The 11,736-nt window shown below is 45.0% G+C and overlaps 2 protein-coding genes across 7 annotated transcripts in view; one reads left to right on the top strand and one right to left on the bottom strand.

Moving 5' to 3' along the window:
* Positions 1-5,622, top strand: part of ASB3 (ankyrin repeat and SOCS box containing 3) — a 30,869-nt gene extending 25,247 nt beyond the window's left edge. For 5 of the 6 annotated variants that reach the window (XM_082757595.1, XM_082757594.1, XM_082757596.1 and 2 more), the window contains 3 exons: positions 321-572; positions 2,690-2,823; positions 4,318-5,620. In XM_082757595.1, coding sequence (XP_082613721.1) covers positions 321-572; positions 2,690-2,823; positions 4,318-4,571 — 640 coding nt within the window. In that variant the 3' untranslated portion in view covers positions 4,572-5,620. Of the gene's footprint in view, positions 1-320; positions 573-2,689; positions 2,824-4,317 lie in introns of all 6 variants that reach the window. The other variant, XM_082757598.1, reaches the window with a different exon arrangement.
* A 980-nt stretch (positions 5,623-6,602) lies between these two features.
* Positions 6,603-9,870, bottom strand: MALL (mal, T cell differentiation protein like). Its single transcript, XM_082757046.1, has 4 exons — positions 9,735-9,870; positions 8,470-8,637; positions 7,832-7,963; positions 6,603-7,427 (listed from the first exon to the last, which is right to left on the bottom strand). Exons 1-4 carry the CDS (start codon positions 9,834-9,836, stop codon positions 7,365-7,367), a joined length of 465 nt encoding a protein of 154 aa, XP_082613172.1. The 5' UTR covers positions 9,837-9,870; the 3' UTR covers positions 6,603-7,364.
* Between the last annotated feature and the right edge of the window lie 1,866 nt (positions 9,871-11,736).

Genomic DNA, 11,736 nt, shown 5'->3' on the forward strand with positions numbered 1-11,736 from the left:
TTGTTTTTTGTGAGAAAGCCTGCCCTCATTTTTCTTTCTCATTTGTGAGAAAGCCTGCCCAAGTTGGAAGCTGAAAGGAACCGCGGGTTTCTCAGGACAGAACCAACAATTGTGTTAAATATAAGGACCGGGGTCTCCTAAACCAATTTAGGTTTAAACTGATGCTTTCTAGAAACAATTGGAGTCAGGCTGGTGTGGTTTTCTTTGGGTTTGTGGGGATTTCTCATAGAGGAAGTATGCTTGCTCAGTGGCAACAACTTAAAGATGCTTTTCTGTGGAAAAACTAATGGGATGTCCTGTTCCATGTGTGCTGCTCGTAGGTTTTTTAATTTAATTGGTATTTTTCTGAAATACGGGATCACGCTGCTTGGGATCAATTTGGGATATTGCCTGTGCCATGAAAAGTTTACGTTGTTTCGACGCTTCTTGAAGTTGGGCTGTTCACTGCCTTCTGGCGATCAGTTATCAGAGTTCATAAGTTACGCAGTTAAAGCACACGAGGAGTACAAGCAATGGCTGCCCCACCTGCTCTTGGCTGGTTTTAATCCAGTGAATTTGCTGTTCAGGTTCTGGTAAGCAGACGTATTCTTGTTTTCTTAAATGTTGTATGCTAATCTGTAAAGCTGTTGCAAATGAGAGTTTTTAGCTGAGAATTAGTGATTATCAGTTGTCATGATCAGGAATGGGGGAAGGGTTAGGGAAGGTCTGAAATAAGGTTCATGGATAATGGCTGGATTGAGTAAAACAAATGACCGTGAGGAAGATGGCAGAATGAAGACTGTTCTATTCCTACCCTGGAGAAAGGCATCTTTTCTTGTTTTTTAAACTCAGCATTTCTTAAAAGCACCCATGTTTTGTTGCAAGTTGAGTTTCTATGTATAATACAGGAATTGTAGGAAGAATTTCAAATACCAAGAAAGGTTAAGAGAGATAGGAAACAAATGGAAGATGAAGGTGGTCTGAGGTTAGGAGCAAAGGAAAGAGAGCTAGAGCTTGTGTTAAACAAAATACTGTGGCAAAAGTATTCTTCTGTGTATAAGTTACTGCTTGGTGCTGGTTTATATTTAATTAGGCACTGCAGAGTTAAACATGTACATAAAATTATGAAGTATTTGTATTTCCTTCTGTTTTTTTTTTCCTGTCCATGGAAAAGATGCTTAGATTTGATCAACTTCATACTTCTAAGTGGTTAACAAGATAATTTATGCTCTGTAACGTTATTGCATATATCACTTAAATGTATGAAAGGAGTACGATTTTAAGATCTACTTAGTTTTTAAATACCAATTTATATTTCAGCTAATGTTAGGTCGTTATGCTCTTGGTATTTTAAAAAACATTCATTTATGACTTAGTGAGATTCTCCTGTTCATTAGCATCCATGATGTGCTGAGCAGTAGAGGAGCATACGAAGAGCTGGGCACCTCTGTGCTTTTGTATATCATATTTATAAACAGGAGACTAAGTGATTGCACAAGTAGACACACTTCAAGATGACAATTCAGGGGGGAAACAGGTGTCCCTGTGTATGTATATGATAGGAGATGCTTTTTTGTATTTTGTTATCTGCAACTGCTTTTATAGAGTTTACTTTTTTGTTTAAATACCCACTTTTTAAAAATAGTGCATTTTACATCATAATCCACAGAACTGATGTTTCTATGAGTTTAACTGCAGTATTGACTATTCTGTCTTGGAAAGTAACAAGAGGATAATAGAGCAATGATAGGTATATGGTTGATTAACTGCCCCTGGCTCATTGTGCAAAACAACTATATAATCATAAACACGTCAGTCTAGAGCATTGGCACTTTTAATTACCAGCAGGAAAGTGAAGTCACCCTTCTCTTTAAGACGGCCAAGCAGTCAGACCTCGCTCCTGGGTGCTTTTCAATAAGTGTATAAAAGTAAATCTCAGTGTTGGAAACTGAAATAATAAAAACTAGAAAGGACATAAAATATTTTTGACATGACTCTCTTAAAAAAGGAAGTGTATGAAAAATGTTTAGTATTTTGTGTGTTTACAGCATTTTATATTTCCATTTAGATGAAAATTCAGGATTGTATATATATAGATAAGAAGGCGTTCTATGAAATTGTGTGACTGTTCATCATGTGTAGTACTAAAAAAGCTGTTTTACCTGCTGTTACTTTAAGCCTCTTTATAAGTTCCATCCAGTTAAACTATTGCTAGAAGTTCTTTCTACATTCTAAAGAAATGAAATGTAGGAGAGTTTGAAACACTTGCAAATTTTGTTGTTTTGTTTGATTGTTTTAAATAAGTAGCTAAATATTTGCTATGTGTTTTTTTTTTTCCTCAAACATGATGGTAATGCTTGTAACACCCTGTTGTCTCACCACCTTAACTAGAATTTAGGTGTAAATTGAATAAGAAGTAAGTGCAGAAAAGAGTGCTCTCTTTTACCAAGGCATTTGTATTTCAGAACAGGTATTTTTCTCTTGCAGTCTAGCTTACTTCTGAAAAAAAAAAGTAATGGAGGAAGATAAAATCCTTAGTAAGGAGTCATGCTGTCAGAATTACTTTGAATTTCTATTTAATGGTTTTCTGTGCTTGGAATATATATTGTTATGGATTTGTTAAAAACAAGAAAACTTTCTGGGTGTTACTTCTATTACTATATTTATGCTATTGTGTAAAGTGATATCTTACGGGAGTTGTGTTGTGCAGGATTTACTCTGTGAGTGAGGATGTCCTTAATTTCATTCTGGAGTTCACAAACTGGAAGAGACTTCCCCCAGCTGTCGAACGAGACCTTTCAGACTACAAAGAGAAATTCAGCTGGACTCCCAAGAGCCATTTTGGTAAGCAAAACAATTGGAAAAATAAGTCTCTGTGTATACTGATCTCCAGGATATAAGTGGGAAACAGCTCTTTGTCCTAACACATAAATGCAAAGAAGGTCAAATAGTCAGTAGATACTGCTTGTCCAGAAACTGGGCAGCAGAAACAATAGTTACCGAAAACAAGCAAACAAAACATATCTGAATGAATTTTACTGATTTCATTGTTCGATTCATAGTTCATGTGTTTCAATTCGGGTTATCTTTTCCTCTTCAAATTAACAAGCATGCTGTAAAATATGGGCAGCGACTATAAGTTAGTACTGCATCTTCCTAAAGATCCTCTTCTGGGAAGATTTAAGTTGCATTTTCTAGACAATATCCCGCTGCCTTAAATTTGATTTGTATTTCTAACAAAGTGTCTATCTTGTTCTGGAAGCATTGACAGTAATTAAAATAAAAGCCATCTATATCATCATACTAAATACCTACAAATCTAGAAATTCATTATCACTCCTGTAATTGAAACAAAGTCAGCCAAAACGATTCAATTATAGATTGTCCAGGAACACCAGTGCTTGACGTTTTCACCTTCCAGAAAAGCAGCTTTAACATAGAGCTTGCACTATGACCTATGCATTATGTTACTGAAAAACTGCTCAAATATGTTAGTGACTCAGTTTAAAGCATATTCTTTTTTAAATTGGCTACAATAATTTTGAAAATGTCTAAATCATATTATTGTTATTAAATAAGACTTTATTTGGAATATTTAACGCTAATGAGGATATATTTTTGGAGTGTAAAAAAAAAAAAGGCTTTATTTGGGGAAATTTATTTGAAGTTCTTTCGGTTCCTTTGTTGTTAATAAATGTATGTGTGTTGTAATAGTATTTAATACCCTGTAACCAAATAGCAATACTTGTAATTTAAGTATTATATGTATTATGTTTAATGATATAATAATATATTAAATATATTATTGTTACTATTATTATTATCTATTACAAATAGCAATACTGACCAAACCTGCAGAGAGGAAGAAGGTGGGAAGACAGTTTTTCACTTTTTCATTCTTTCAGCCAAGAGCAGTCAGGGCAAGCAGGCCAGCTGCTATGCTGAGCAGTATTTTCCCCTTGAGGAGTATTAAGTACTCTGAGATAACTGAGATAAGCTGGTCATGTGAGTGAGCACAAGAAATTAAAAATGAAGAGTTTGTGACGAAAAATTCAAGAACTGACATTCATACCTCCAGCTGAAGGCTTACAAAATGTATAGTCCCGTAAAGTTTTGTATTTCAATAGAGAAGGATGAGTATGGCAACTACATAAATGATTGCAGTTGATATTATAGCAAAAAAGCTGATGTGGCAGAGCAGTGTCCTTCACAGTCAATAATTCTGCCTCGTTACCTGGCTGAGAATGGGGGGTTTCAGAGGGATCTATGTAAACTAAGCAGACAGGCAGTGTAGTCCCATGGTTCCGTTCACCACTTGATCTGTTTTGTATTCCTCAGCCTTCATTCCTTCCCTGTCTCACCTGTGTCGTCTTGAGATCCGGTCCATTTTAACGAGTGAACGCCTGCGATCGGACCGCTTCATCCGGGACTTGCCGCTGCCGGCCTGTCTGCAGGACTACCTCCTGTACCTGGATGTACTTCGTGCCAGCGCTGTCCCAGAGCAGGAGGATTGCCTGGGGCAGCGAGAGGAGGCAGTTCACTCTGCCACCACCTCCAGCTCTGAAGATGCAGAGAGGAGGGACAGTCCGTAATGCCAGCACTAGCTGATGGCACTGCCAGCGACTCAACGCTGTGGCCGCAAGTTTTGTAAAGGCAGTTAGCAGGCACCAGGGAAACACTGCTGTAAGTAAGGTTGCAGAAATGAATCTTTTCATGCTGCAGTTTTATACCAAATTGGGACGTTTGTTACAAGCTCTATGATGTGCTCATTTAAAAAGTCTTCTTGTAGCTTTCTAGGTCTGTGAATATTTTCTGATTTTGAAAGGAAGTGTTTAACTCTTGCAGAGTAAAATTAGCTTGTTCAATGAACAGAGCTTATATAGTAGCTGAAGTCTATTTGGTCAGACACTGTGAATAGATACCACATTCTAAGTACAGCATATACAGTACAAGGAAAACAATGGTGTATTATTGTTGTGAAGTTGTATGTTGGGGAGTAATCTAGCTGAACCAGAGGTAGAAAATTAATGAGAAAGGGAAGGATTTCCTCAATAAACTGCCCCCCCCCCTTCTTTCCTTGTTCATCTGTATTCAGCATGTGGAGAGCTGTTGTTCTTTTATCATCATTTTCAGTCATCTTTGAGCAGCTCTTCCTAGTCACTTCCCTTGGAACTGTTTGTGCTTGTCTCCCCACGTGGTTGCTTTTAGTCAATATTTTTATAGTTAAGAGCAAATCATTGCATATGAACATTAAGTTAACGTGATTCAAAGTCAAGGGATTTGTTTGTATCTCTTACTCAGTAACAAATACACCACTTTCTTCTTTCTTTAGAACTGTTTACAACCTTGATTTAACGTCATAATTTCTTAAGAATATTCCTTATACCTCAAATATGTTTACAGCTAGCACTGGAGCCTATAAGAGCTGCAACTATGATTTGGAGCAATAGTTGCAGTTTTCTGCTCAAATTTATTGCAGGATGTAACTTTAACATTTGTGTTCTTTAGTGACAAACTGAATTATGAAATAAATGAGATCCTTTCCTCTAAATAGAATTTCTTGCATAAAATCTGATTAACTTGTAGTGTTGTGGGTTTTTTTACAAAGCTGTATCAAACTGCACACTTTCATTATTAGAGTACAACACATTTTGCAGCCCTTATAAACTAGTTTTCTATGTGTTAACAACCACTTCTCTTAACAAAGGATATAGGAGAAAATTAAAAAATGCATTGAAGAGTTCTTACCCTTCTTGTGTTGTTCTCAGCTTATGCACCATCCATTCCTGACTGGGAAAGGCGCAGCTGTGTCTCATCTCCAGCCTTCCAGTTTGGTGAAAATGTCCACGGGAAAGGCCAAGACAGCCTCTCCCTACTCTTTGAAGGAACTTTCCACTTGAAATGCCAGGAAATTCCCACTTGGAATGTGGGGAAAAGGCCCCCTCCCTTTGGAGGAAATTCCACCCTTTTGAGAAAACTCCTATTTGGATTGCTGGGAATTTCTTCTCTTTGGAGGGAATTCTCATTAGGAAATGCCAGGAAATTCCTTTGTCATGGCCGAGGAAACTTCCCCTCAACACCAGGAAAATCCACCTCCTTTTGAAGGAAATTTCCCTAGGAATTATTAGCGATTTCTCCCTTGCTGTGGAGCCAATTCCCCCTTGGGACACCAGGGAAGTACCACCCCCCTCCTTTGGCAGACATTCCCATGTGGAAGGCCCCGATATCCCCACACACACAGTGGATGAAGATCCCACTCCAGGTAACAGCTGTTTCCCCCAGACTTGGAGGACATTTCCCCTGCAGAACACTAGGAAACACCTTTGGTTTTGGAAGAAATTGCCATCACGAATGTGAAAAAAATTCCTACACACATTGGGGGAGAACTTCCCCTTGTAATGCCAGGAAATCTCTCCACCTGCCATGCCCACAGTGTCCAGTGCTCGCCTGCCCCTCCCAGCCCAGCTTTGTGGTGTGATGTCTGTGCAAGGGCCACTGGAGCACGCCCAGGGCAGCGTGGGGAGCAGCTCCCCGGCTACGCACTGCGCTCCCAGCTTGTGTCAAGGTACACCAGCAATTACCTTCACCTGGTGCACCGGGTGCCCTCTACACTCAGGAGCTTGTAAAGAACGCTCATTTCCCACATATTGTGGCACCCTGCCTGTGACCTTTGAGCCTGCAGGAAGACAGAAAATGAGATTTTCTTTGTTTCCAAAGGCTGACTAGGTGCCTAGAGCTGCATCTGCTCCCGCCCTGCTCCGCTGGAAGCGGCGCGGCTGGGTGACAGCTGCCAGTGGGGCAGTGGCGCAGGGTGAACAGGAGCAGTTTTATCGCAAGGGCAGTGCCACTGGTCCAGCATCTCAGGAGAGCAGGACAAAAGTGGCCGAAAATGAAGAGACTTCCCAAGCCTTTTGCTTTCCTTTTACTTGATTTCGTAGCCTGGAAAGCTGGCTCTGGGCACTCTGGGTGGCTGTTGCAGAGGGTGCCACAAGAAGGAAGGGGCTGACTGGCTGGGGCAGGAGCCCAGGGCTGGGGCAAGGGGAGGCCCCAGAGGGCAGCACGAGGCAATGGCAGGGGCTGTTCACCCTGGGCACTGCCTGGCTTCTTCCCTGGGCTCAGCAGGGTCAGTGCCTGGGGGGCTGGCTTAGAGCCCACGTGTGGTCTCCCCTCGTGTAACCCACAGACCCTGATATGAAATGCCCCCCACAACCACAACGACACAACACCAGTGTACAAAAATCCTGCCTTCAATAAGTGGAAAAGCACCCGCATCTCGCTGAGGTTGGTGGAGGTGCTGGCACGCCTACGCGGAAGCCAGCTGCTGCACACTCGCTCTGGGAAAGCCTGATTCTGCAACAGGGAAGCTGACGCTGCCTCTGCCGTGCTCACTGGTAGTAGATGCTGAAAGCGTGGAGGATGTACAGGAAGGTCGTGATGAAGGCAAAGAACTGCAGAAGAGAAAGGGCAAAAGCTGGGGTCAGCAGGGCTCCCCGCAGGGTGTAACTCCATCATCTCACAGTGCTCTCGACCTTAGGAAATCTCCAAGCCTACAGCTCTTTCCAAACTTTTCCAAAAAAAAGTTTCCAACTCTTTTCCAAAAAAGGGGGGCAAAGCCCCCAAATTTCCCAGAGGAGGCAGCTGTGCAAAGCTGTCCTGAGCTGCTGAACCCCCAAGAAGCCTGTGCCAGCACATGATGGAGAAAAGCAGCCGAAGCTCTAACCACCATCTGACACTGCTGGGCTGGATGGGCGTGGGTTGGAGCGCCTCTGCCACAGCCGCAGTGTTTGCTCCTGCTTCTCCCAGGGGAGCTGCAGGTGCTTAGGCCCGCCCGGGTTCTTCGAGACTGACTCACCGATGCTGCACAGTTGAGCTGGTAGTAGTAGAGCGGGAACCCGTTTTCAAACTCAGACGCGATTGTTGCGTTGGCTTGCAAGACAGCAGCACTCATGTACAGAATGGCTGTGGCTCCATGGTACAAACTATCCTGCAAAACAAGGGAGTGCTGCGGATCAAAAACTGCTCGGCCTTGTTTGTCTCTCTCCTGCCCCGAGGCCAGGAGATGTCACCGTCCATCCTCTGCGCACAGGAGAGCACAAAGGGGACAGGCACACCTGGGCACTCTGCAGCACACCAAACCTCCTGGTGGCACCTGAGGGACACCATTTCCCAGGGGGAAGCACAGGGCCCAGCCCCAGGCCCGTGTTCACGGGGATGAAGGTGGGAACAGCTTCTATCACATCGTGGGAACAGCTTCTATCACATCCTGATCTCTTCCCTTTCACCCTGCCATTGAAAAGGGGCCACGAGCCATACATAGCAATGGCACAGCAAAACCTCCTCCAGGCGTTTCCAGTAAAGGCCTGGCCGTGTCCCCAGGGAGGAAAGGAGGAAAAGGACATTCGCTTGCAATGGGCTGGCCAACCCCTCGCCAGCTGCTGGTACCAGCTGCTGCTGCCCACACCACCTGCCCCTTTCTGAGCCCATCCTTACCAGCACTTTCCAGTTGTTGCTGTTTCTGTGAAAGCCGAAGATGTAACTGAGGAGGAGCAGCAGGGAGATGAGGCAGGATGTGATGGACACGTACATCACCCATCCCTGCTGCAGTGGGAGAGAGACCGAGGTAGCAGCAACAAGAATCCAGACCCAGGTCCCGCAGAGCTGCCAGGGACAAGCAAAGGCACCTTCCGTGAGCATGCGATGGGAAAAGTCCCTTCTCCTCCCTGCATCCCGCCTCGCCTCCCTCCTTCCCTCCCAGGCTGGCCCCAGGAAGCCCTTCATCTGTGGGCAGTGCGGCTGCTATGCAGGGCATCCTTGGGCTGGCAGCAGCACCGCCAGCTGGCACAAGTTTTTCCTGAATACTCTTGGGAAATGCCTCAAAACTTTTATTGCAAAACGGAAAGAACTGCTGCTGCGTTCAACACAAGGAAAAACCGCACCCTGAGGGCTTTGGCAAAGACGCCAGAAAGCGTGCGTTTATCTCGGAAATGTGAACCACCAATGTCAGCCCAGCCCTGCCCGCACATTAATAACCTGCCTGAAATCACAGCACGAGGAAGTCATCTCCCAGCTTCACATACCAGCCCAGAGTGAGTCGCTTGCTCTGGATCCACCTCAAGTATTTACTATGCAGAAACAGCTCACAGGGCTATCTGCCTCTACTCCCTCTGCCCTATGCCACGCCAGCTCTGGTGGATAAAACTCCTGCTTTGCACTGACTGTGCCCACGAGGTGTGGGTGGTGTGTGCTGCCCGCACCGGGGCCGCAGCTACCAGCTACCGCGCCGTATGTCAAAGTACAGGAGCAGCTATTGCAACCACTCGCACCGCCTGCCCTCTGGACTCAGACGCAGTGCAAAAATGTATGGAATTTTACAGTTTCCGGGCAGGTTGGCTTCTTGTAAAATCTAAATACAATAAGCAAAACTCCCTTCATTTTAAGCAATTTCCATTTTCTCTTTGCTAAGTAGAGCTGCTTCCGTTCCCAGGGCAGGCTCTTCAGCCCTGCCTAGCCCTATGGCAGCTGGCAGCCCCCTGCACGAGCTCCATGTGGTGCTGCAGCTTATCTGGTCCTCAAGCTGTCCCAAGAACAATTTAACCACAAAGACCAGCTCTGCGTGGCCAGTATAAGCTACTAGAAATTAAGTTATTTCTCATTAAGGCTCTTTTCAGGATCCTCCTGAGGGCTCCCCCCAGATTTCTAAGCCCAGGACTCCCCAGAGCTGGGTGTGACAGCACAGCAAGGCTCGGCGTACTCACTATCTCCGGTAGGATGAAGGCATAGGGAACGGTTTTGAAGATGGCTGGTCCGGAGGGCACGGTGGGCTGCGTGGTGGCCGTGGGGGGACACGATGATGCCATCGCTCCTCAGCTGAGGCCACTCCGCTCAGCTCGCATGTGTCTGCGCCGCGCCGCTCCCCGGCGGGGTTTTAACCGGCACACCCGCAGGGACGTAATCGCAGAGACCAGCCCAGGCTGGCACCACACTGCTTCCTCCAGCTGAAGGAGTCCTCAGCAACCCCCCGGTTCTCTTGTAACACACCCTGCTGCCAACACAGCCACAGGATGGGCTCACAGCCTGGCCAGCACCACCACCGGCAGTAGCACACTGTTAGTTCATCGTCTTTAATGGGAGAAGAAAAAAATCCCACACCACACCAGTGCAGAAGTTTCCTGCAATCCAATTTTGTCCTTGGCACTTGTTCAAGTGTGAAATATTTTTGTTTCCGCTCTTGTCTCCTCCCCTTTTTGCTCAGGTTTCTGCTACTTGTTCACGTAAGAATCCCCCACACCCATGGGATGCATCTAGCCCTCGAACACTTACAGCCTGCCACAGCCTTGGCAAACATTTCTTACAGACAACTCAATGCACCAGCAAAAGACGGAACAGTTTGTCCATCTGCTCTTAAGTGTCCAGAAAGGTCAGAAGGACAGCAACCAGGCCAGCTTTAATTTCCACCTCCTGGCAGATGTGCTTTGGATTCAATGAACACAGTATTCTTTCTGCCTCACCCACTCAAGAAGTCTAGGAAATAACTGGAGGAATAAAAAGCTGAAAGTGGTCTCTCTGCCTCCTGTGCTAGAGTGGACAGAAAGACCCCGCTAACTCAGGCAACTCTGCAGCAAGAGGAGGGAGATCCCAGTAAGATAGCACACGTCTGTTAGAACAGCCAAGTTATGCCCTAGGAATTTGGCCTCTCTGCCAGGCTCCTGAACAAGACAGAAGAAAAACAAACCCATGATGTTTCTCATGGGCTCACATCGTAGGCCAGGGGGTTGCTCTTCGCAGGATTTCTGAAGGCTCCAGTTTACAAAAGCTGCCAGTGAGGGCTGGCCTTGGGCTCCACACAGCATGCTGCAATCTTTGAAGGGCCTTGTTTTAAAGCACTTCACACCACACAAAACTAGTGACTGCTTTGGATTTAAACTCACTTTGACTTGGTGCTGCCCACCTCACATCAGGCACCGTGGCAACGCACCCATCACCACAGACAAAGCAGCCAGACATCCAGGCTCTCCAGCACAAAGAGAAATCAGATTAAGGACTCTGTGCCAGGAGTGAGCAGCACTCAGTAAGGACCCTGGTTACAAACTGCTCAGGAAAAAGAAACCTTGAACATCCTGATGAGACATACCCTGCAGCTCACCAGCCTGCACACAGTGAGCTAACCTATGCTATAGTCATGCATATAGGAAACGCAGCATTCCCTGAATTCTCACCACCTTTTATTTGTACTAGGTGGGGTCAAGCACATTCCTGTGAATAACCCAACCTTTTCCTGAGTGAGAACGGAAAACAGTAAAACGTGCTAAATAAAGAGCAACCCCGCAGCCCGCTGATTGGACAAGAGGTGACTTTTTTCTTGACCTTGTTCAGCAGCATTCTTAAGGATCGTTGCTGTTTCCCTTGCCTGTACCAGTCCACTTGGGTGCTTTAACAGGGTCTTTTGTTCATCCTGATCAAAACAACACTGGAAATTATTGGCAGCTACAGGAGAGGAGCAACGTGCTGCCTCAGCATTTGCTAGGCGTCAGCACAAAGCAACCGTGGCTACCACAGGTACACGTACCGACAGACAACTATAGCCTCATCTGAGATGGCAAAGGGGAAAATATAAAATACAATTTTCATCAGTTGAAACAACAAAATAATACTAGACAGTCTCAAAATGTTACTGTTAAATGCGCTAAAATATCTCTTAAAACCCAGATAGTACACAATTTTCCTTTGGTATGAATTCATCTATATTGTTACCCCCAT

Source organism: Aythya marila, assembly GCF_965140915.1.
Source record: "Aythya marila genome assembly, chromosome: 3".
Lineage (NCBI taxonomy): Eukaryota > Metazoa > Chordata > Aves > Anseriformes > Anatidae > Aythya > Aythya marila.

Excerpts from the sequence above, each read along its gene's own strand:
- MALL (XM_082757046.1), bottom strand. The coding sequence starts at position 9,836 with ATGGCATCATCGTGTCCCCCCACGGCCACCACGCAGCCCACCGTGCCC. Across the intron at positions 8,638-9,734 it reads CCTTCATCCTACCGGAGATA|CTCTGCGGGACCTGGGTCTG; the intron begins GTGAGTACGCCG and ends TGTCCCTGGCAG. Across the intron at positions 7,964-8,469 it reads GCAACAACTGGAAAGTGCTG|GATAGTTTGTACCATGGAGC; the intron begins GTAAGGATGGGC and ends CTTGTTTTGCAG.